The 22,289-nt window shown below is 42.9% G+C and overlaps 1 protein-coding gene across 1 annotated transcript in view; it reads left to right on the forward strand.

Annotated features, from left to right (window-relative positions):
• Positions 1 to 22,289, forward strand: part of Wdr72 (WD repeat domain 72) — a 170,915-nt gene that overhangs the window by 41,144 nt on the left and 107,482 nt on the right. Inside the window, exon 13 of the mRNA XM_057768149.1 lies at positions 1,799 to 1,994. Within this exon, the coding sequence (XP_057624132.1) occupies positions 1,799 to 1,994 (196 nt within the window). The remainder of the gene's footprint in view (positions 1 to 1,798; positions 1,995 to 22,289) is intronic.

Raw genomic sequence — 22,289 nt, forward strand, 5'->3', positions numbered from 1 at the left:
AATGTGGACATTTGGAATAATGTGGAATATATTTTATTCCCAACGTTCTTTCCTGCTCCTTTCAATCCTTTTCTCTTTTCTGCTCCCGGACAGAAGTCCAAGTCTGTCTCTCCTGTTCTTTTAGCCTCTTGCTCCAGCCACAGGGTGAGGAAGCTGTTAGTGCCAGAATCCAATCAAAACAAGTCAGATAAAAAAGGGATTTGTTGAAAGAATATAGTGGACATCAGCATGGGGGGGAGTTATAGAACTTAAAGTATAAATTCAGAAATATTGTTTCTAGCCGGGCGGTGGTGGCGCACGCCTTTAATCCCAGCACTCGGGAGGCAGAGGCAGGCGGATCTCTGGGAGTTCGGGGCCAGCCTGGTCTACAAGAGCTAGTTCCAGGACAGGCTCCAAAGCCACAGAGAAACCCTGTCTCGAAAAACCAAAAAAAAGAAAAAAAAGAAAAAGAAAAAAGAAAGAAAGAAATATTGTTTCTACCTCCAAGAGCTTACTATTCTACAATTCTGCCTCTTTTCCTATATACTACTTCATCTTCTAACTTTCAAATGTTTAGGAAACAGGGTTAGATCAACCCGGTGTGAGTCATCCAACCTGTGTTCATGCATGACCATTTGATTTATATTTTTGTGTTACATATGAGTGTGTGTGTGTGTTTGTGTATGTGTGTGTGCTTGTGTATATGTGGGTGAAGGTGCGCGCATATGTCTGTGTGTGTATCTGCGTGTGCCTGTGTATGTCTCTCTGTGTGTGTTTGTGCATGTTTGTGTGTGTGTCTGCGTGCATGCATACATGCGCATGTGTGTGTGTCTGGATCACTTGGAGGCTCACATTCCAGGACCTGTGGAGTATACCATTTCTCCACAAGGGAGGATATCTGGAGAGCTGTGACATCTGACCCATTCTAAAGTCTAGCCTCCAGATGTATCACATCTTCCATTTTGTGACGTTTTTTCTCCTCAGGATTTCTTTAGTCTCCTTAAAATTGGGGGGGTGGGGCATGATGTCCAGTGCCTGCACAGTGACTAGCCATCCATTCTGGATGAGTCAGCAGCCCCGCATGGTCCTAAGGATTAATTCAGGGCTGTGTGCATGCTGGGCAAGGGTTCTTCGCTGCTACATGCCTGCATCACTTATTAACCTTGTTTAATTTTTTCATTTTATCAATTAGTTTCCCAAGTTAGGTGGTGAAGGTACCACTGATGACTTTGACCAGTGTCTTCAGGGCTGTAAAACTCCTTATGCCCTTGTACTTTCGAGGGAGCACCTTCAGCAGGAGCCATCTAACGCTGTCCTGTTATAGACTGGGTCTGCACTATGTTTCCTGTTTGGATTAGAAACTGTGGAGTTCTGGGAACCAAACCAAATCACATTTTGAGGCTTTAAGTGGAAAGTCTCCGCTCTCGATACCCTTGGGCCTAAGTTCGTGTCCACAAATAGCTTCTTTTTGTGGTGACAAATGAGGTCTGGGGTTTATTGTGTTCTGCACTGTTTCCGACATCAGCATTGCTGCCTGCCTCTGCTGAGTGATGGAAACCCTTCACTGTCTTACAAGAGGATCTGGATGTGCCCTTTCCCTTTCATGCCTGTCTCGTGACCTTTCTGGCGAGTCAGGGAGTTGAAACTCTGCTCTGTGTCTACAGCTGATTCATGAGCGCCCTGTGAAGAAGTTCTGTTTATGCACAAATGCATTCTTGTAGATGGGTACAGCAGAACAGTGTGTGCATGTTTGAGTGTGGGGGAAGGCTAACTCTAGCACACAGCTTTTCACTTATGTAAGTCTCTTGTGCTTCTCCAGGTAAGTGACGAACAGATACTCTGCTGTGTGTGTGGCGACCACTCTGTGGCTCTCCTTCAGCTGGAAGGGAGACAGTGCCTCCTGCGCGCCCGGAAGCACCTCTTTCCTGTGAGGACAGTCCGATGGCACCCAGTGGAGAACTTTCTAATCGTCGGTTGTGCAGATGACTCTGTCTACATCTGGGAGATTGAAACAGGTGAGCAGAGAGGTGAGCCCTAGTTCTCCTTTGTCTGTCAGGAGCGTGCAAGCGTTTGTCCGGATGGAAAGTTCCATAATTCACACAGTGATGACCTCAGTTGTTTTCACTTTGGGTTGGGCTACATTTATAGCTGCAGTGGAAGTGTGGGAGATAAAACACGGTGGCCGAAGTCAGATCTTGACCAGATGATGACTAGCTGACAGGGCAGAGCTCAGGAATGAGCCGGATATTTCTGGAAGCTATAAATAAAAACATAAGTTATCTACTTTAATTATTAACAAGAGAGAAATTTAGTGTCCTACTGGTCTCAAATTATCATTAAATTCTGCCTTCTTCAGCACAGTCACCAACTCAGCAACATTTTGAGCTAATTGATGATGAGTAATAATGGAATATAATTAATTATAAAAACTCCAAAAAAACTTGAGTCAGGGAAACTGAAGACTAAGTAGTTCAACTGAACTTTTTGATATCATACCAGAGAGGTTGTGTCTTTGAACACTGAAGGGATTTTCTTTTTCTTTTAAAGTTTGATTAGGTGTCTGGAGACAGAATAACAGATTTCAGAAAGGCCTGGGAACACACCAAATAAAGGAGGTGTAATTACTGAATATGAGTTAGCACGTATTTCTTGGGAGTGTGTTCCATGGGACCTATTGCATGGCTTTGATAGATCAGCAGTGGTGGTTTTGAGTTGGGTGTTGTTAACAGGCTGGGGAGTTCCTTATATAGTTTGGACTTAGACTTTGCCCAAAGAATTACAGCCTTCTCTCCCTTTGACTATTGCGGGCTAATGATGGTGATTTGTACACCGGAGTTTCGACTTTAAAAGCTCTGATGGCTTCGGTGTTCATTTTCTCATTTACTCCGTACAACTTGCCCTGTAGAGAGGAGAGATCCTAGTCATTACTGTATTGATGGGGCACGCCACACCTTCTGTGTGAATATGCAAGATTGCATAGCTGAGAAGTAGGAGACAGTTCTAGGTCCCTGGTGACCCTTCACACAATAAACCCAAAAGCATGATAATTTTTATTTTATCGTTTCTTGCTTTTCTTTTACGTGTGTTATGCCTAGGCATATGCTTGTGTGTCATGTGCGTTTAGTACTGGAGAAGGCCAGAAGAGGCCACCGGATCCCCAGGGACTGGAGTTTATGTGTTGACTTCCAGCACCATGGGTGCTGGAAATTGAATTCAGGTCTTCTGCAAAAGCGGCCAGACCACCTAACTACTGAGCCATCTTTTCAGCTCAAATTAGAAACACTTAAAAAAAAATCTGTGTGATTTCTAAGGCTCTGAGTGATAGTTGAATATAGTGGATAGAAGAGATTCCAAAGTATTGACTGCCTCTGGGATCTGATAGGCAAGAGCTACTGGCCATGGGCAAATCACGTGGCTTATCTGCAAGGCTTGTCTGTGGAGCAGATGTAATCATACTGATTAAATTAAATCATACCTCTCATATTGGAAAACAAGCAGTAAGTCATCAGTAATATTCATCATCATCATCATCATCATCATCAAAGAATATAGTACCTCTTAACTGCGGTTGTGAAGCTCTTTCCTGTGAACCCTAAGTGCTTATTCGTTATGTAGTTGCACACTTGAGTGGGGATATTAGGTGACCAAACCTGTTTTTCATAGGAAATAGGATCTAGAACAAATAAAGAACTATGTGGTCACTCCCAAATGTTCCTGGTTCTACTACAAAGTTAAAAGAAACAATTCTACCTCGCTATCAGAACTTGTATTTTATAAATGCTATCGCCTTACTAATGTAAAAATTTCCATGCTCATAAACAGATGCGTGCATTATATTTCAATCACAGTTCCAGCAGGAAGCTGAATTCAACTGATGTTTGTCAAGGGATGAGAAATTCATGAATGGAAAATTTGTACATGTGTGGGTAGGGGTGAAGGAGTAGGTTGGGAATCAGGGCATGAGTGATGAGCTCCCTCACGTGTGGGCATGGGCAGCAACATGAGCCTCTACCCCCAACCCTCCATCCCTATCTTCCAAGCCCCAATAAATGAAGCAGAAGTAACCATAGTGCAACTGAAAACCAGGAAGTTCAGGGGATGTTGCAGCCAGACATTCAGGCTCAAAGGAGGGAAAGCAATGAAGCGATTCTCATCCTCTTAACAACCACCTTCCTTATTTAACCCCACTAGACATCAGAGGTGAAGGGGCTGGTCCTTGGCATCAGCCTCAGTGAGCACAGAGTAAGACACAGGCAGTGGGAATGGCTGGGCTGGGCTGTCCAATGGGCAATGCTCAATGTAGTAACCGTCATAGACAGAACATATTTTAATTCAGGAGTCTCTTAGAATTGCTTATGAATATTGTTTCTGTAGAAGTGTTGTATCAGATAAGTACATGTTTACTGTCAAACCGACCTATGGGATGTTTGTTCCAAATGAAGATATTTATCTTTTGTTAACTACTTTAACTATTTTGTTGTCCCCTTTGTTTTGAAACAATATCAATTCAATCTAGGAATTCACTCAGGATTGGAAGTAGTATTATTTATATCTATCTGAGTCTTCATATGGGTGACATGTCCCCCACTTTCCCCAAATTCCATCCCAATGACCACCAGACCTCTAACCCCCTCTAAACTAAGTTTGACTAATTTCTTTTAGCCTTGGGTCTGGTATTAACTTTGTTGAGGGTTGTCTTTAGTCTCTGCATTTTTTCCCTTTGAGGTTTATATATACTTATTTTATGAGTATGGGTGTTCTGCCAGTATATATGCCTGTATACCACATGCCTGTGGATGTCAGGAGAGGGGTCAGATCTCCTGGAACTACTGTTATATATGATTTTGAGCTGCCATGAAGGTGCCGGGAATCAAACCCAGATCAGAAAAGAGCAGTCAGTTGTCCTAACTTCTGAGCCATCTCTCCAGTCCTATTTACTTAAGATTGAAGGGATTATCTTTCCCTTACCAAGCCTGATATCAGCTGGCTAAAGTGGTACTATCATCTCTCTCATGCTTTATCTCTTACTTTTATTCTTTTTATATAAAGGTGAAAAGATGGAGTCAGGGAGGTTTCCCATGTGTTGTTTCGTGTTAGGGAGCAGGAAACACTGTTTAAGACTGAAACTGTTTAAGAGGAGCCTAAGAAAGAGCATGTGCCTGCTCACTGATGTGCCTGGCACACAGTTGAATGAATGGCTGAATGGATGGATGAGTGTAATATCACATGTTCAGTGGTGGGAGGATGGAGCTCCCAGCACCGCAGTCCTTGCCTCTCTGATGCCTGGCTGTAAGCAGCCCTGAGCTTTCTACTCCACACATCCCACAGGGTCCCAAAGCTGATGCCTCCTGAGAGGGAGGGAGGACAATGCCTTTTTGACTCCAGGAGTTTTTCTGGGCCTTTGTCCCCTTGCCTGTGGTTGTGCAATTCACTTGACTGGGTTCGAATCACGTGACTGGATGTGTTCTTTGTTCCAGTATTCAGCCTCCTGGAAACACAAAGGAGGAATCAATTGACTGAAGTGAGTCAGACACTTCCCAGCACCGGCACACCTCCAAAGCCCAGAGGAGAGGGGATAGCAAGTATCAATGGGGAGGAAATCAAGGAAAGGGGCCTGGAAAGAAAAGACATATCCTAGAGCCACACTCCCATGCCGATTTCATGCTGAAACTGTATGTGGTCTTTCTTTCTGTGACAGGTGGCATGGCTGGATGCATGTCTGGGTGATGTTTTGGGGTCATAGGTGGACATGCTCACCTCCTGGATGACCAGAATAGGGGATTGTTGGTTAACACCGAAGGCTCTTGTCCTGACTGAGGGCAGAGCTACAGTGTCGAGTGCTGAGAGCTTCCAGTTTTACTTATTGATCTACTGGATGTCCCGTGATGTTTAGGCCTGATTAGGAAGGGAAAAAATTGGAGATGTCATTTTGATTAATATTTGTGCTCCCACAGCGTGTTTGGCACTGAGGACTCTGGGTCTCACTGCTGCCTGGCTGACACAATAGGACTAATGCATTACCCACTCTTCCCCTACGTTCACACCAGAAATCATTTTCAGCTCTGAGCTAATTATTCCTTTTAGACATTAATTTTGGCGTATTTCTGAGGGCTTCCATGTTTACAGTAGCAGATTTGCAGGGCAGAAAGAAACCTATACTTTGAATTTCTTGTGTGTTGTTAATATATTGGTTATTTTTATTCCTGAATGTTTTCTGCCCAACTCGTGCTGCTATTAGAACATAGTCCACAGTGAGCCTCTTAATTATTTTTTGTGGGGGAAAAATGAACTCTTGTTTGCTGAAAGATAAAGCATTTCTTGATGGGATGGTTCAGTAATTTTTCAACACAGGGCTGAATTGTAAAAATATTCAGCTTTGGGGCCTTATGGCTTCTCTTGTCACTCCAGAGAATCTGTATGCAATACTTACAGTATGGACAAGGCTGTGTTTTAATAAAACTTTATTCAATAAAACAGAACCAGGCAGCAGGTGGCTGTGGCCAGTATATCTGAGACATAGTGATTGCTCTTCTTAACGGATATTGTTGGGGTTGGGGGTTGAGTTCATCCAGTAAAGTGCCTGCTGCACACACACGAGGGCCAGGAATTCTATTTCCAGAGCCCATGGAAGAAATATCAGGGCGTGGCATACGATTGGAACCCCTGTCTAGGGACGTGGAGACAGGAGAATCCCTGGGACTTGTTGGACAGCCAGTCTAGTCAAATGAACACACTCCGTGTTCAGTGAGACTCTGCCTCCAAAACTAAGATGATCAGGCATTGAGGTGGCTCAGTAGCAAACAAACAAACAAACTAGTGGCCGAGTCTGATGACTTGATTTCAACCACATGGTCATACAGTAGAAGAAAAGCACAGACTGCAAGTTTGTCCTTTACTCCAGGCACGTACCTTGACATACGTATGGAGAGAAATTGCAGAAGACACCTAAAATCAGTCTCAGCCCACCAAACCACATGTATCCACACATACATGTACATGCACCTGCAAATATGCACATGAACAAATACATCACCCATACACACTGAAATATTTTCTTTGGAGCAGCTCATTCTTAGCTCAATCCACCTTACTGGCTGTGGAGATTTTGGATCGCCACTATCAACTCACTAGTGAGGAAACAGAGGTGAGACAGTCTCTGTGTGTCTAAGGCAACTGCCTGGGTGTCACCCCTGTATGGGGACACAGGTCTGTTCCTGATCTCCGGTTTGTCCTTCATTGCATATTACACAGTACAGTTCCTGCAGATGGAAGCCAGTTTGTTGCAACCATCAGGCAGGAGTTAGATAAGAGGAATGCTGGGAAGAAAGGGCTAGCAGCTTCTGGAAGATTGCTCGGTACTCTTGGGAAGGAGGGTCTCTTGCTATCTCTCAGAATGTGGCTTTTAATTTACACATAGTCCTAACAGCTCTGGTCATCTGATTTCTCACATGACAGATTAGAAACAGCAACATATACGCAAAAGGTGGTTACTGACAGGCACACCTGACAGCAGAAACGACAGCCGATAGGAAGGCAGGAGAAACTGCAGTGTAACAGGGTTCAAGCAGATTCCCAAGTCCAGAAAAGAAACAATGCTGAAATTGGTTCTGCCATCAGTAGTAATCTCCAGCTCATAATTTCTTTCCACAATGGATTTATTTGTACTGTTAGAAAGTTCTTTGGGTCTTCAATGTTGCTGTCTAATTAGGGAGTTTATTTTTATAGTTTTGGTGGAAATAGTAAGATTTAGTTTTTAAAAAAATTAAGAAAGATTCTAGGCTGGGAGGTAGTTCAGTGGTTAAAGCTCTTAACAATAGTTAAAGACCCACAGCGAGGAAACTAGAGTTCGAATCCCCAGAAGCCATGTAACTGTCTAGTAAGCATGACAGCTGTCTTGCAGTTCAAGCCAGAGACAGGGCATCACTCTCTTCATCCCACCCCTCCCCCATCCACAGAAAGATGGCTAGCCTCATTGGTGAGTTCTGAATTTGATTGACAGACTCTGTCTCAAAGAATAAAGTGGAAGAATCATAGAGGAATGTCCTGAACATCAATCTTAACTGCATATACAGACATCCACACACAGGCAAAGGTGCATACACACAGGAAGGCACATACCACACACACAGATACATGAGAAGAAGAAAAAGGAAGAATATATGAGAGATGAATTTTGCCAACTAAAAACGAATAAGCTATATTTTCCAAATACATCCAATGCTTTGTCTCGGAAGTGTGTAGAGTAAAAACCATGAGGAATACATGGGGCCCACAGTTTACCGGATCAATGGTCATATTCGCTCCAATAGCGTAGAATCTGTGGCTAAATTCAAACTTTACCATGACAAAGTAGCATACAAGTTGGCTCTGGGAAAACAAATTTTCAGTACATAAGTTTTAGTCCCCCATGGAGTACAATGGTTAATATTGGTATAACGTAAAAGGAAAACATTGAGAAAAGCCCCATGGCCAAAGGTACCACTCTGAGGATAATTGGCTCGGTTTCTTCCCAAGGTCACCATTGTTTAGCTAAAGTGGTAAAGTTACAGCACGTGGAATGCCTTGTCAGCAGGGCTATTGTTTAACGTCCACTGCACACGTGGTAGAGGCGGGCTCAGAGTGTGCAGCATCCTGCCAGGAGCAGTATCTCTATGTGTCATTTTCCCATAGCTGCTTGGTTTTGTTGTGGCAGATTGCAGATGGAACCCCCTTGAGAAGATTGCTTTTAGAAAGGAAAACGAGGATGCGTTTGAGCGCAGGGCAAGGTTTTTCTTATGCCACCTCATCTAAGATTGTTTTCCTTTATCATAATGATTACTGGGGTTATTATCCAATGTCTGTTTTTGCTGTGAAACCCGGTTTTGAATCTTCACTTTCTCCTCCTCGGCCCTCATTATCCCAACAACACTGTAATTTGGAGTTGTGTGTGTGATCACAAGTGTATGGGTAGGTACACAGTAAGGAACATGAACTTTGAGATTTAGCAACTGAATGTTTATCAAACAAAATTTAATCTCTTAGGTGGGAGACAGAGCCCAGAGTGGGTAAGAACATTAGTGTGGAGAGTTAAATCACGCAGTTTTAAGTTTTGTTTTACCGCTTTCTCTGTGTGTGAATATGTCAGTGTGTATGTGTGCATGTGATTGTCTAGGGGTATGTGTGTGTGAGAAAGAGAGTTTATTTACACATATGAAATTTAATTGAGCTATTACTTAACCCTGTCTTTTGGCTCTCCTGGCATAATACATTGGACATATTACTGTGGTGTTTGCAAGACATCTTTAGGACATTTTGTGTGCTCAGAAACAAACGTGAAAATCAATACGATGTCATTCTAATTATAAAAACAAACGCTGTCTGCTTTTCACCAGCTAATGCCCCTTCTCTCCACCCCCCACCCTTGGTGCATCCATTCAGCAGTTGCTGCCTTCCTGGATTTTGCTTTGTAGGGAAAGTTCAAGCTGTAATCACTCTCAGCAGTTCCTGTGGCCAGGCTGCACTTGGGGATAGAGTGCTGGCTGGGTGTGGTGTCACAGACCCACATCTAATGTGTGTGTGTGGGGGGGGGGGGGGCTCATGCTGCAGAATCTCAGGCAGCTGCTTTGTAGCTCCATCCCAGTGAAGCTGCTTCTACACATGTGTTACACGGACACTTGGTACCTTAGCAGGACTCCCGGCTGCAGTGCAGAGTGGGAAGAAGCCCAGAGGAGCCATCTACTCTCCCCAGGCTTCCTCCTTTCCGTTACCCTTACCTTCCCAGCAGCCAGCTGCCACGGAAATGACTTGGAAAGCAAGACTCAGTGGGCTGTAATGACTGGGGCTAAGGGCACGCACGCGGTGGGGGTGGAGGTGGTGGTGCAGCTTCTCTGACTTGGCTACAAGATAAAAGACACTGGACTTAACTTCATTGGTCTGGGTGCATCGATAATATCCAGTATCTACCATTCACATGTGTTAAGATTAGATGGGAGAGGTCTTTGATGTTTCTGGAATGAACCAAGTGAAAATTAAGACAGAGGTCAAGTCCTTGTCTTGGTGAACAGAGAACTGAGCTGAGGGGTTGTTGTTGGGTTTGACGTTCCATGACGAAAATAATATTGGTTATTAATCTTTGCCTTGTCGATAAGGTCTGGGTATAGATCGCCCCACCCATTTCCCCCATTCTTTGCACAGACCCAGTTCTGATATGTCAATCATGCTTAGAAAAGCCTTTAGAACTACTTCCACAAGTGGCAGGGTGAAATCACAAGTGCGCTAACAGACCTAAGATGCTAAGAATCATGGATAGGAGGGTGGTTTGGTAAGGAATTACCTGGGCAAATGTAACGAACGAAATTCAACAGCAGAGGTTATAACTGTGAAAGCACAAGTGACGGAAATAAAAGGAAGTTAGAGGGGCATAGGTAGACCAGTGAAAGCAGATCCCTGAAACGCCAGCTTCTTGTTCCCAAAGAGAACCATTCGTGGGAGGATTCATGGGAAGGCACAGGACCCATGGGGGAACGGGGAGGACCCAGTGGGCCCCCTAAATACCCATGCCAACTTCCCTTTAGGCACTCCCAGCCTGAGGCTTCTTCCCTCTAGAAGGGTAAAGCTGTTGCTTTCCCTTTCTCCATAGCTTGGGTCTTCTGTTTCCCCCAGTGTTCGGTTGTCTGTGCCATAGAAAGAACATGGGGATCCCCTAGGCAGCCGCCATCACTGTTACAGAAGATGGATAGTATGTAATACTCTGGTCAAATAACAAGAAAACTATCAATGGTTTTATCCAGTTCAGAGCCCATCAGCCATATAGGGAACTATATGGGCCTAAAGTATTTAGCATTTCTTTCTCCCACTTTTATCAACCATGTTCAGTTGTAAACTTGAATCATTTGAAAAGAAACTTGTACACTACCAGTGAAAAAGGAAATTAATTTCAGGGGTATTGTAAATGTTTAAAAGTTGATGAATTGGGGGTCTTAATCATTCTTTATGTGAGTTATTGGCGGATTTGCCAACTGAGTACCTCACAGCCAAGGCTTTCCTTCTAAACCCTTTTCTCTATCACCATCCCTTCACCACATCTTTAAACTCTGCACCAAGTATCCCCGCCCCCTTGGCATGCCACCTCTGCTACAGGATCATACAAATACCCTGACACTCATCTTTTCTATCCCCCAGTTTCTTTCCTGGATTGATTTAAGAATTAAATAACACTCGGGTCTGAGAATATAGTTGCATAACATGAGGGCCTGCGTGTTGGAGTTTCTGTCCTGCCCAGTTCCCACAGCCAGTAAGACCCCAAAGAAAATCACACAGAGATCTATATAAGTTATAAACTGATTGGCCCATTAGCTCAGGCTTTGTATTAGCTCTTATAACTTATATTAACCCATTATTCTTATCTATGTTAGCCACATGGCTCAGTACCTTTTTCAGCGGGGCAAGTCACATCCTGCTTCTTTGGTGTCTGGGCAGGACTGCGGAAAGAGCTTCCTTCTTCCCAGAATTCTCCTGTTCTAATTGCTCCACCTCTACTTCCTGTCTGGTTTTCCCGCCTATACCAGTCAATCAGCGTTTATTTGACGTGTAAACTGACAGAATTCAGACAATTCTCCCGCACCATAGCTGGTTGATAGAGGGGTTGCATAGCATGCACGAAGCCCTGGATTCCATCCTTAGCACCACATCATGGGGTCTGAGGATGCTTGCCACTAGTCACAGCACTTGAGAGATGGAGACAGAAATCTCCCAAGTTCAAGGTCATCCTCAGCTGCATAATAAGCTTGAAGGCAGCCTGGGCCACAGGAGACTTCTCTTCAAACAAATGGTAGATAATGGTAGATTTAATGATAATGAGAACTGAAGAGCAAAAGAATAAAAAGCAAACAAAAGCTATATTTTATGTCTTACATACAATTCCTCCAGAAAGAGAGTGTTTAAAATGAACATGTTAGTTGGGCACATGATTTCTAATCTGTAGTTTTTTATTGAATGTCTCTGTAGCTTGTTGTAATTACTTTCTAAAATTAAAAAAAATGTAACTGAGATGCACGTTTTTTACATCTTGATGTACATTTAATAATTTGTTTCCATAAGAAAATTAGTGGAAAAAAGAATCATAGATTTGAGTCCAGGTAGGAATGCCATCAGGAGCCCGGACTTTATTGCTTTTCCACCTCAAATAACTTCAAACTTTGTAGCTTAAAATTTTTAGCTTAGTACCTCACAGTCCTGCAGAGTAGCAGTGCAGGTGAATGCCACTACCTTCAAAGCTTTGACTCTCACAGGGCTAAAATAAAGGCATGACCTCCCTGCTTGCAACTTGCAAGGGCTCAACTAGCAGTTCAATTAGGGGCTGGGGAGATATGCAGCCAGGGAAGTGAGTTTAGATTTCCAGTACATTTAAAAAGCCAGGTTTCGATCCTAATACATGAACTGGCTTTGTGGGAGCGTAGCCTGTTTGGATGCTCACCTTCCTGGACCTAGATAGAAGTGGGAGGACCTTGGTCTTCATGTAGAGCAGGGAATTTGGACTGCTCTTCAGTATCGAGAGGGAGGGGGAGTGGACTAGGGGGAGGAGAAGTGGAGTGGGGATAGGGGGAGGGGAGTGGGGGGGAGGGGGCAATATGTGGGAGGAGGGGGAGGGAAATGGGAAACGGGGAGCAGTTGGAAATTTTAAGTGAAAAAGAATAAAAAAAAAAAAAGCCAGGCATGGTGCTATGCACCTGCATGCCAGTGATGCAAAAGCAGGGACAGGAGGAGATCCAGGGTTCAAATGACCAGCCAGTCTAGTCAGATCAACAAACTCCAGCTTCAGTGAGAGACCCTGTCTCCAATGGGAAGGTGGAGAAGCAAATGAGGAAGAGACTTGAATCTACCTCTGAATTCTGTCTGTAAACACACATATGCTGACACACATAAACACATACATGCTTGTGCACATAAACACATACAAAAAGAAAAAATACAGAGGTCAACTAATGAGAACTGGCCTAATTGAAGGGTCTCCCTCTGAGGTCAAGGAATTAGAAATTTAATGATGCTATGACATCACAGTCCCATGGGACAAGACCGGATAAGATGGAGGGGCACTGGGGAATATTTATAGAGTTCTGCGTATTTTCTTGGAGCTCAAGCCTAAGAGCCTGTAAAGACTCCAGGAGTGAGAGAATCTGTGGAATTAAAGGGAGAGAAGTTTAAAGAACATTTTTTGCATACCTGGGTATGGATATAGTGTTGACTTTAATAGGTAGATTCTAGTGACAGTATCCTGGGCCTCGATCCTTCCAAACAAACTCCACATTCCACTGACCCTGCATTCTCTCATCATTTGCCCAAAGCAAAGTACTGATTGCAGTCCAAACCCATCTTCCCTCTCTATTACATCCTCCCCCACCGAATACAAATGAGACAAAACAGAAACACCAGGACCCTCCGTAGACTTTGCCCTTCACTCAGCACCGTATCCGGGAGAGCACACTTCAATTCTGCCTTTTCCAATATGCTTCATCTTTCCAGGAAAAACTCTAGATCAACTCAGCAAGATAATGACCTAATTACCTGAACTGATGCCAGAAGCAAATAAATGATAGACTGGAATGTCTTCAGGGCCATTGCAGCCAATAAGTCAGCTAACCTTCAATAAGATGCAAGAGGGATAAAATCTAAGATGGTTATTTTAAAATTAAAAAAATAAATATACCTGGTATCAGAATGCAAGGCATACAGAGTAAGTGACATTCTCTGTTAGCTGGAAATGGAATTATCTTCATGCTATGCAGAAGATAGGTGATTATCAATTTAAGCACACTTTTCTTACAGTAAAGCAAAACCTATCTTTTCCACGCATGTCCTCATGAATTAGTTCACTTAATTCCAGAATGAAGCTGAACATTTAAATTTAGTCATAGGTAATGTTGCTAACACATGTTTAAGAAGAGGGATCATTTAATAAGAAAATAACAGAAAAAATCTGGGTTGAAATTTACTTAAAGTTAGTATTTTATTTATATTTTGGACATATGTCGGCAACTTGAAATCTCTATCTCAGCCTTTTTATTCTTTCACCCCTTCTAAGCCCCTCGTTGCATTTTTCTGGAGGTCAGAATTAGATGTGGGGGTTGAGTGTGTCCCTCTGGTAAACACCGGGATTTCTGTGAAGGTGCTGGAGGCTGTGGCCGAGCTGGGCTTCAGGTCACAGAGGTCAGAGACTTTTTAAAAATGTATTCTGTACCCTAGAGGTAAAGAAGGTTTGTGGGAAGCCAGTCCTGACTTTGTTAGCATACTCAAGCCTTTGCATAGCGTGAAATGATTCAAGCCACTGAAGATCTATTTTACAGACGGATTTATCCCATCCTGCGATAGTTAGCAATGAAGAAAGTGCCTCTATGCCTGGTTTAATATTTTCAGAGCCATTCTTCTTCCCCAAGCTTCCATTTCTTTCTAGTTAGCTAAATCTAAATCCCATGCCTCCAGGGCTTCCCCTTGGTCAAGCTCACATCAGTTCCCTATTTGCCAGGGTAAGACGCAGTCACTGTGAAATGCTTTTATTAGGAAGAGCCGCTGGGTCGATCTCCATACACCCTTGCGAGCAAGTCTCTGAGTTTCACGTGCAACTACAGATAAGTGAGAAATCTCACAGCACAGCCAATGGGCAGCTTCCTCCACACAGAGGAATTGGATTACTTCTGGCAGCCGGTCTATTTGACTGAAATATAACCGTTCCTAAGCACTGCCCCACAGCTCTTCAGATTCAGCCGAGGAGATCCGACTGGTAGAGACAAGTCCTCGCTCTATTACGCAATCTTTCACGTTCTTAACGCCAAGCCCTGTTCATGCAAACATATGCCTGATAGTAATCATAACACCAGGTTTCTTTTTAGTACACCCAGCTCATGTCTTATGTTTTAACAATGCTATGAGTACAATATTTAACAGAATGCATCTTCTGTTTTATGAAGCGTGGTGGCTTACAAGTCTGAGCTTCTGGTGGCTCTGAGAATTTGTGTTCCTGTAACAATTTTATTTCTTTAGCCTTTTTCTCAGGAAGCCACTACTGTCTCAAATTTATTTATATAGGTGGATAATTTGATGCAATATATTTGTTGATAGTAGGTTATGAGACTAGAAAGCAAATGTCAGTGGTATTTCAGAATATATTTACTAGAAGACCGAATGTTTTAAATTTGGTAGAAATTACCAGGGAAGCCGAATGATGAGAACTTCCAGCTCTTGGGAAGGGACTTCCGGTGTCAGGCACTGCAGCGCCTTCTCATTCTTTCTGTAGACAGGAGTACTACACTGGTACCTTGTTCTTGGGTCTTGGTCGAAGTACTGCCTTTTCTGTGGCCTGTCTGTCTTGCTCGAAGAAAGCCTGACATTCCAGGTCAACTCTCCAATACACAACATGGAGATCATTTTTCCTACTCAAAAATGAAGCCAGCAGAAAGAAGTACAGTAGATTCCCTATCAGTACTGACAGCCGTCTCTTTGTTTGTGCTTGTAGTTTAGCAACACACCACTTCAGGGAAGTCCAGGTGGCGATCATCCTTTTATATGCAAGGTATAAAATATAATCCTCCCTTTATATGCAGAAAGACTCCCAGGTCGGTACTGGCTTTAAAACCACTCCTCATTCCCTTAGGTGGACGTCTGCCCTGGAATTTAACCCCAGCCCATTTCATGACTGTTTAAGTTTCTGTCTGTCTGTCTGTCTGGTCTCTACTTGGAAATTCCCAGGCTGTGTATGCAAATGGCTGACCTCAACCTGACCAGGTCCATCATAGATGTATCTCTGAACCTCCTTATGTCAGAACCCATTAGGTAGAGAGCAAGAGTTACACAGAGGTGGTGTTCTCAGAAGGAGGGATTTGCCATAAATGTGGAAGGGTGTGCCTCTCAGGCCTCATATCAGGGGCACTGGTCCTTAGGATGGGGTGAGAAATAACTAGAAAGTTGAGAGCCTTACTATTCTCCACCAACCTTCTCTGCTTCTCTTCTCTTCTCTTCTCTTCTCTTCTCTTCTCTTCTCTTCTCTTCTCTTTTCCTCCATCCTTGCCTCTCAGCAAGTTTCTTACTTTATCCCCTTGGACTAATATATCCAGCTCTTTGGCCCATGGGAAAGCTGGGTTGGCTAATTCAGAGGTCAAGTTAACAAGAATTCAGGTATTTGGAGACTGACTTCTGGTTTCCAATTCCTGAGTCTTGGGGGTGCTGGGAGTAACCTGGCAGCATATCTGTGAGCTCTGCCAGGCATCTGGCTTGGGGTCTGGAAATCACCTTAGAGAGTCGCTGCCTCCCCTAAGGCCTGGGTATAGGTTTATAATGAGCACAGTGGGTGTTAATGCCTGTACAGGAGACCCAACCATCACTAATGCGCTCTCGCTCTTGCTCTGCCTGCATGGAAAGAGTAAACTTTATCCATTCAGTGAGCATCTCTTTTAGTCTATGCTCCACACTCTGAGAATGTCGCTCATACTCCTGAACCAGGGCCTGCAGTCTGGTGACAAAACAAGGGGCTGTAATGTACCAGTTAGAAATGTAAGTGCCCTGGGGGTGCTGCCATTGAAAACGAGGGAAGGTAGGGGAGAAAGCTGCTTTTGGAAGACCTAGCAGAGTGTCAGGAACTGCAAGCCATACCTAGAGCTAAAGTCTGCAAGGCAAAGGTGTATTTAAATGGAAATCTGATGGAAGAGGAAAGGGAAAAGTCCGGGGGTGGGTGGGACTGTGCTGAGAAAGGAACCGGTAGTTCAAGGGGCTGGATTCAATCCCAAGTAGAAAATCCCTTAGAACCCAGGTTGCTGCTGACATACAAGCCATTAAAGCGTAATTAATACCCAGTCTGTCATTTATACTGGACCCTACTCTGATGTCTGAGGAGGATTTAAAAAGCAAGCCACAGGTCTGCGGATATGTTGCTAGGAATTCTTGCTTAGTTTATAAAGAGCCCTGGATTGATTCCCTCCCTAGCTCCACGTAGTGGTACACTGCAAGCCTATAGTCATAGCACTTGGGAATTAGATGCACAAGGACCAGGAGTTCAAAGCCATCCTTGGACACATAGTGAGTTCAAGTCTATACTAAGCTATATTAAAAAAAAAATTGTACTTAAAAAAATCCAAACAGACCATGTGCTGTGAGTTAGAGACAAGGATTTCTGAGGAGGTCATCTCTGGGATGGAGAGCAATGTGACCCCAAATAACTGACTTGCTCAGTCTGAATGTCAGAAACCTTCCAGAATAGTCAGGAAAGGTTATTTGTTTCTCAGCTCCCAATTAGCTGAGTATATGCTTTTGTTACATGACATAAGGAACATGTTCACTGTATGCTAGAAATTATAAAACCATGATGTCAGACCCAGGGCCCACTGCTGTTTCTAGCCCAGGGTAACAATGAATGTAGTCCAACACAAAATTGTAGGTGAACTTAACATTGTGAGATGTTTTTGTGATTTTTTTTTTTTAGTTGTGTGGTTTTTTGGTGTGAACTTTGTAAATGATAAAGTCCTCTCTTGCCTCAATTGTCAAAAGCAATTGTCAAAATGCTAGATACTATTTCAGCTGCTTAGTAATTCTGTGAGGTGAGAAATTATTAGCCTATGATATAATTGAAGAAAACGAGGCTCAAAAATCTACAATACTATGTGTGGTGGTTTGAATGTAAATATCCTTCATAGGCTCATGCCTTTGAATACTTGGTCCTTATTGGTGGTGCTATTTGAATAGGTTTAGGGGGTGTGACCTTGCTGTAGGAAGTACCTCACTGGGTGCAGGCTCTGAGGCATTGAAGCATTCTGCCATTCTAAGGACTCTGGCTCTTCTTAAGGCTTTTGTTGATTATTTGTTTTGTTTTTGTTTTTCGAGACAAGGTTTTCTTGTGTTGCTTTGGAGCCAGTCCTGGAACTACCTGGTGTAGACCAGGCTGGCATCAAATTTATAGAGATCCACCTGCCTCTGCCTCCCGAGTGCTGGAATTAAAGGCGTGTGCCACCACCGCCCAGCTTAAGGCTTCTGTTTCAATCCACGACCTCTTGGCTTGCTGCTCTAACCACCTCACTCTGCTCTATCAACACAGACTATTATCTGACTGGAAATGAAAGCTCAAACTCTTTATCCTTAAGTTGCCCTAGTTCTGATGTTCTATCTCATCAACGCAAAGGTCATGGGTACACCATGTAGCCAGTGTTTGAGGACTTGAACACACAGCAACCTGGAGCTGAAGTGTTCTCTGTCCCAGTGATCTGGTCCTGCCCTCACACTCAGAGGATAAGGAGTGGGTGTGTCAGCTGGACACAGGAGGCACCCGTGGTTGTAAAGGAAGTTCTGGCTTAAAAAAACCCTGTTGATTAGGGCTGTTGTCGCCTGGCATGTGGAGTCAACAGTGAAAGCAGCGCAGCTGAATGCAAACAGTATTTGAATGGGTGTAGGGTTCCTACAAGAGGAACCAAGGTCTTTGGGTATCTTGGCCGATCTTTTGCTTTCCATGCACTGATTTCTTGGAAGAAAATATAGTACTGGATCCCTTACAAAATATTTTGCTCTTTCTAGGCGATAATTGTCCTAAGTGCTCTTTTCTCATGGTTATACTCTTGTATACCACAGATTGAAGATATTGTGCCCCAAATTCTGAGGAGCAAAATCTTTCACATTTCTTTTTCTTTTTTTTTTTTTTTTTTTTTTTTTGGTTTTTCCGAGACGGGGTTTCTCTGTGGTTTTGGAGCCTGTCCTGGAACTAGCTCTTGTAAACCAGGCTGGTCTCGAACTCACAGAGATCCACCTGCCTCTGCCTCCCAAGTGCTGGGATTATTCTTTCACATTTCTGTATCATTTGAACATCCTTAATCTGAAAATCCAAAACCTAATACCTATTCATGCCATGAGTTACAGAGAACAGTTTAAATTGAAACAAAATTATGTCAAAAACTTGTAACGATAAAATATAAAGTAATAATGCATGATATTTACTGGGAAATATCTTAAAAGCATTTATATGAAGAGGTTTTGAGTTGTTTATGGCACAAAGTTTATCTCTGTATTTAAGACTGCTCTGAAACTCACTATGTAGCCCAGGTTAGCCTCAATTCTTTACACCATATAGATTTCATGGTATTTTTCACACACCTACTTGCAAAGAAGGAATGGTAGTAGATAGCATGGGTTTAATCAAGTGCAGCTCTGCGCATTTCCTGTTGTGTCCGGAACGATTCAGGGAAGAGTGTATCCTTCACACTCTTCGTGGAATGGAGTGGAAACCAGTTTGGGTTATCATTGGGTTTACGTGGAAAAGCAGTTCTCTTGAAGTTGAGATTGAACGAAGCGATTTGTAACCTTGAGTTTCTGCTATTAGGAAGCAAAGGCAGCACTTGGGGATGTTGCAGCTGTTGAAGATCATCGTCCTCCCTGGGAAGCAGTGCCCGTCTTCCTGAGGTTGGCTTTGTCTTCCTGAGAGCATCTAGTATGATCAGGGTTGTGGGCTGCTGTTCGCATCCCTTCACAGAAGGAGGGGTTTGGGAGGCGGGGCCGTTGGACCAGCAACTGAATTTCTCTCCATACTTCACAGGCAGTTGTACACAACTCAGCTCTAATTGCTTCCGGCCTTGAGTCTAGGTTAGGCACTAGAGTATAGAGACCTGGGAAAGTTAACTGAGGAGGACTGTGGGCCACGGGGAAGCCATCCTCCATGCTGGGTGCAGATCTTCAAGTGCATCTGCCAAAGTCATCCACACTTAGCTCCTTCCCCAGAACCCTCAATATACTCTGTCTGTAGGCCCAATAAACTCACTGGTGTCCCAAGGGGAACTTTGTAGGAATGATACTTTGGTTTGTCACTGGGGAGGATGCAGCAGGTAGATTTGTTTATACTTCCCAGGGGATGAATTCACACAAGATCACACCTATAGTCTTCCTTGTGGTTATTCTCTTTTATCTAGATACCTGCAACAATATAAAAAAAAATGTGCTTGAGTGATGTAAATTCCATGGATTCTGCTGGGAAGTGATTTAAAAGAGCTTATTAATCAGGAGGAAGAAGAATGATGATTTGATAAGAAATTTTACAATAAAGAATTAGCTCCTATGTAAAGATTATCAGCAAAACCGAATACCAAGTGTTTTATTTGGTTGGGAGATATTTACTTAGTGGTAGAATAGAATATTTGTATTTTACATACTACAGTAAATTAGTCTTCAATGTCTCTTGCTCCTGCAATGCCATGAGACTTTGAAGTTGAATCATTCTTGCTTAGTATATGTTGTAAACAGGTCATATTGGATGGTACAGTAGATGGAACAGATTATATACCTGTGTGTGCAAAAGCAGGAGATGACAGCCATACACTTGAGTGGGTAAGCTGTGGTTATGTCTGGACAATTCAAGAGATGGCTGTACTTAGTTTTGGATGAAATACATGAATGTGAAAAATAGACAGTGTAAGGCACAAAACTATGTGATGAAAAGCCCAATAAATTATTTCTCGAGGATTATCAAAAGCCAAGCAGGGTAGCACACACCCGTTTTCTCAACCACTTGAGAGGCTGAGCCCAGGAGTACACAGTTAGATACAGATAACCTAGAGAGACTTAAAAGATTTTGAAAATATTTTCCAAATAGCACATCGTGTAGCCACAAAAGACTCATGATCAGAATGTCCACGTTGATATCAAGTTTAAAGAGAGGTTTCTCAGAAAGACAGCGAATCCTAAGGTTGTAAATTCTGGAATTCAGTCATTTTCCGGGAAGATGAGCTGAAGTCATTGATCTGATAAACTTTTCTTACTGTCATTCCTGAGGGAAAAGGTTTTCTTGATGTTGCTGCCGGCATCCTTTGTTGACACTATCTCAATAGTCGTGGAAGAAGAGAGGTTGGAAAGTTATATTTAGAAGTTGATATTCAGGATGTTTTCTTACAAACTTAAAATGATTACAATGGGAAAACATTGTCAAGAGTTCCTGGGACTAAAATTCTGCCTGTTAGTGTAACAGAATGATGGCCAGTATTAGTTTAAAGTGCTGAATACCAGCTAATTGTGACAGAGATGGCAGGGGAGGGAGGAGAAGCCTGAGATAGGCTGAGTAATTGTCATACAGTTGGCACACCTAGCTCCTTATCAGGAGACAGAGTGATCTGTAATTTTTACTAACAATTCCCCATGATAAACAATGTATTTGATCTTTTTTAAACATTATCATTGAGAATTAATTATCTTTAACACTTGCTACAACTTTCCCTCTTGGTGGGAAAGAAATAATATGAAATTAAATCTGTAATGTGGCATTAATTATTCAATTTCTTATCATTTTTATTCAGTTGGGTATGCATTATACATAATATAAGATTAATAATACAAATGAACTCATAGAGGATAGAAAGCAGACATCAGGATTAATTTACTCAATGAATGCATGATATTGCATTTGCAAAACCAGTTGACTATTTGTCAATTGTTTTCTGATGCTTCCTTTTTTATGTGCATGTGTGTGTGAATGAGTGTAGTGTGCATACATGTGTATAGTATATGTCTACCTGTGCATGTTTAGAAACCAAAGATAGTGTTAGGGGTCTTCCTCTATTCCTCTGCACGTTTGTTTCTTTGAGGCAGGGTCTCCCCATGAACCTGGCTGAAGCTCATAGCTTTTGGCTAGGCTGGCTGGCAGCCAACAACTGATCCTTCTGTCTCTGCCTCCCATAGTGCTATGGTTATAGAGACTTTTGGGTGCTGGGTTCTAAGCTGAGGCCTTTATAGCTGGGCAGAACCTGGCTACTAAGCTCTCCAGTCTTCTGATCTTTATTATTCCACATGAGTGCAGTGCCCACAGACATCAGAAGAAGACATTTTATTCCCTGGAGCTGGAGTACAGGTATTTTTGAGCCACCATATGGCTCAGAACCCAGACAGTCTTCTTTCTACAAGAGCAGCCAGTGCTCTTAACTAATGAGCCATCTCTCCAGCGCTATACTTTTGTTCTTTTTTATCTTTAAATTAGAGTTGTCAGCACCACTCCTGCAGCTGGAAGGATGTCAGAGGGCAGAGGAGATTAATTCCAGTTCTAATAACATAAGAAATAAAAAAAGAAAGGCTCTGACGGTAACAAACTCCAGCAATAAAAACAACAGCAAAAGCTGGGGAGCTCTGAGTGAGGGCAGATGCACCCTAAGCCTCAGTGTCTTTAACAACCCTAATTGTTTAAGTAAGTTACACATTAGCAGCTGTAACATTGCAAACCTGGGAACCCCAAATGAGTGCTCCAGAGTCTCTGTTTTTTGTGAGCTGGGACACTAGGAGATGGCACAAAAATATATCATAATTGTTCCTTATTGCTTATTTTCATA

The sequence above is a fragment of the Chionomys nivalis genome, chromosome 4, assembly GCF_950005125.1.
Source record: "Chionomys nivalis chromosome 4, mChiNiv1.1, whole genome shotgun sequence".
Lineage (NCBI taxonomy): Eukaryota > Metazoa > Chordata > Mammalia > Rodentia > Cricetidae > Chionomys > Chionomys nivalis.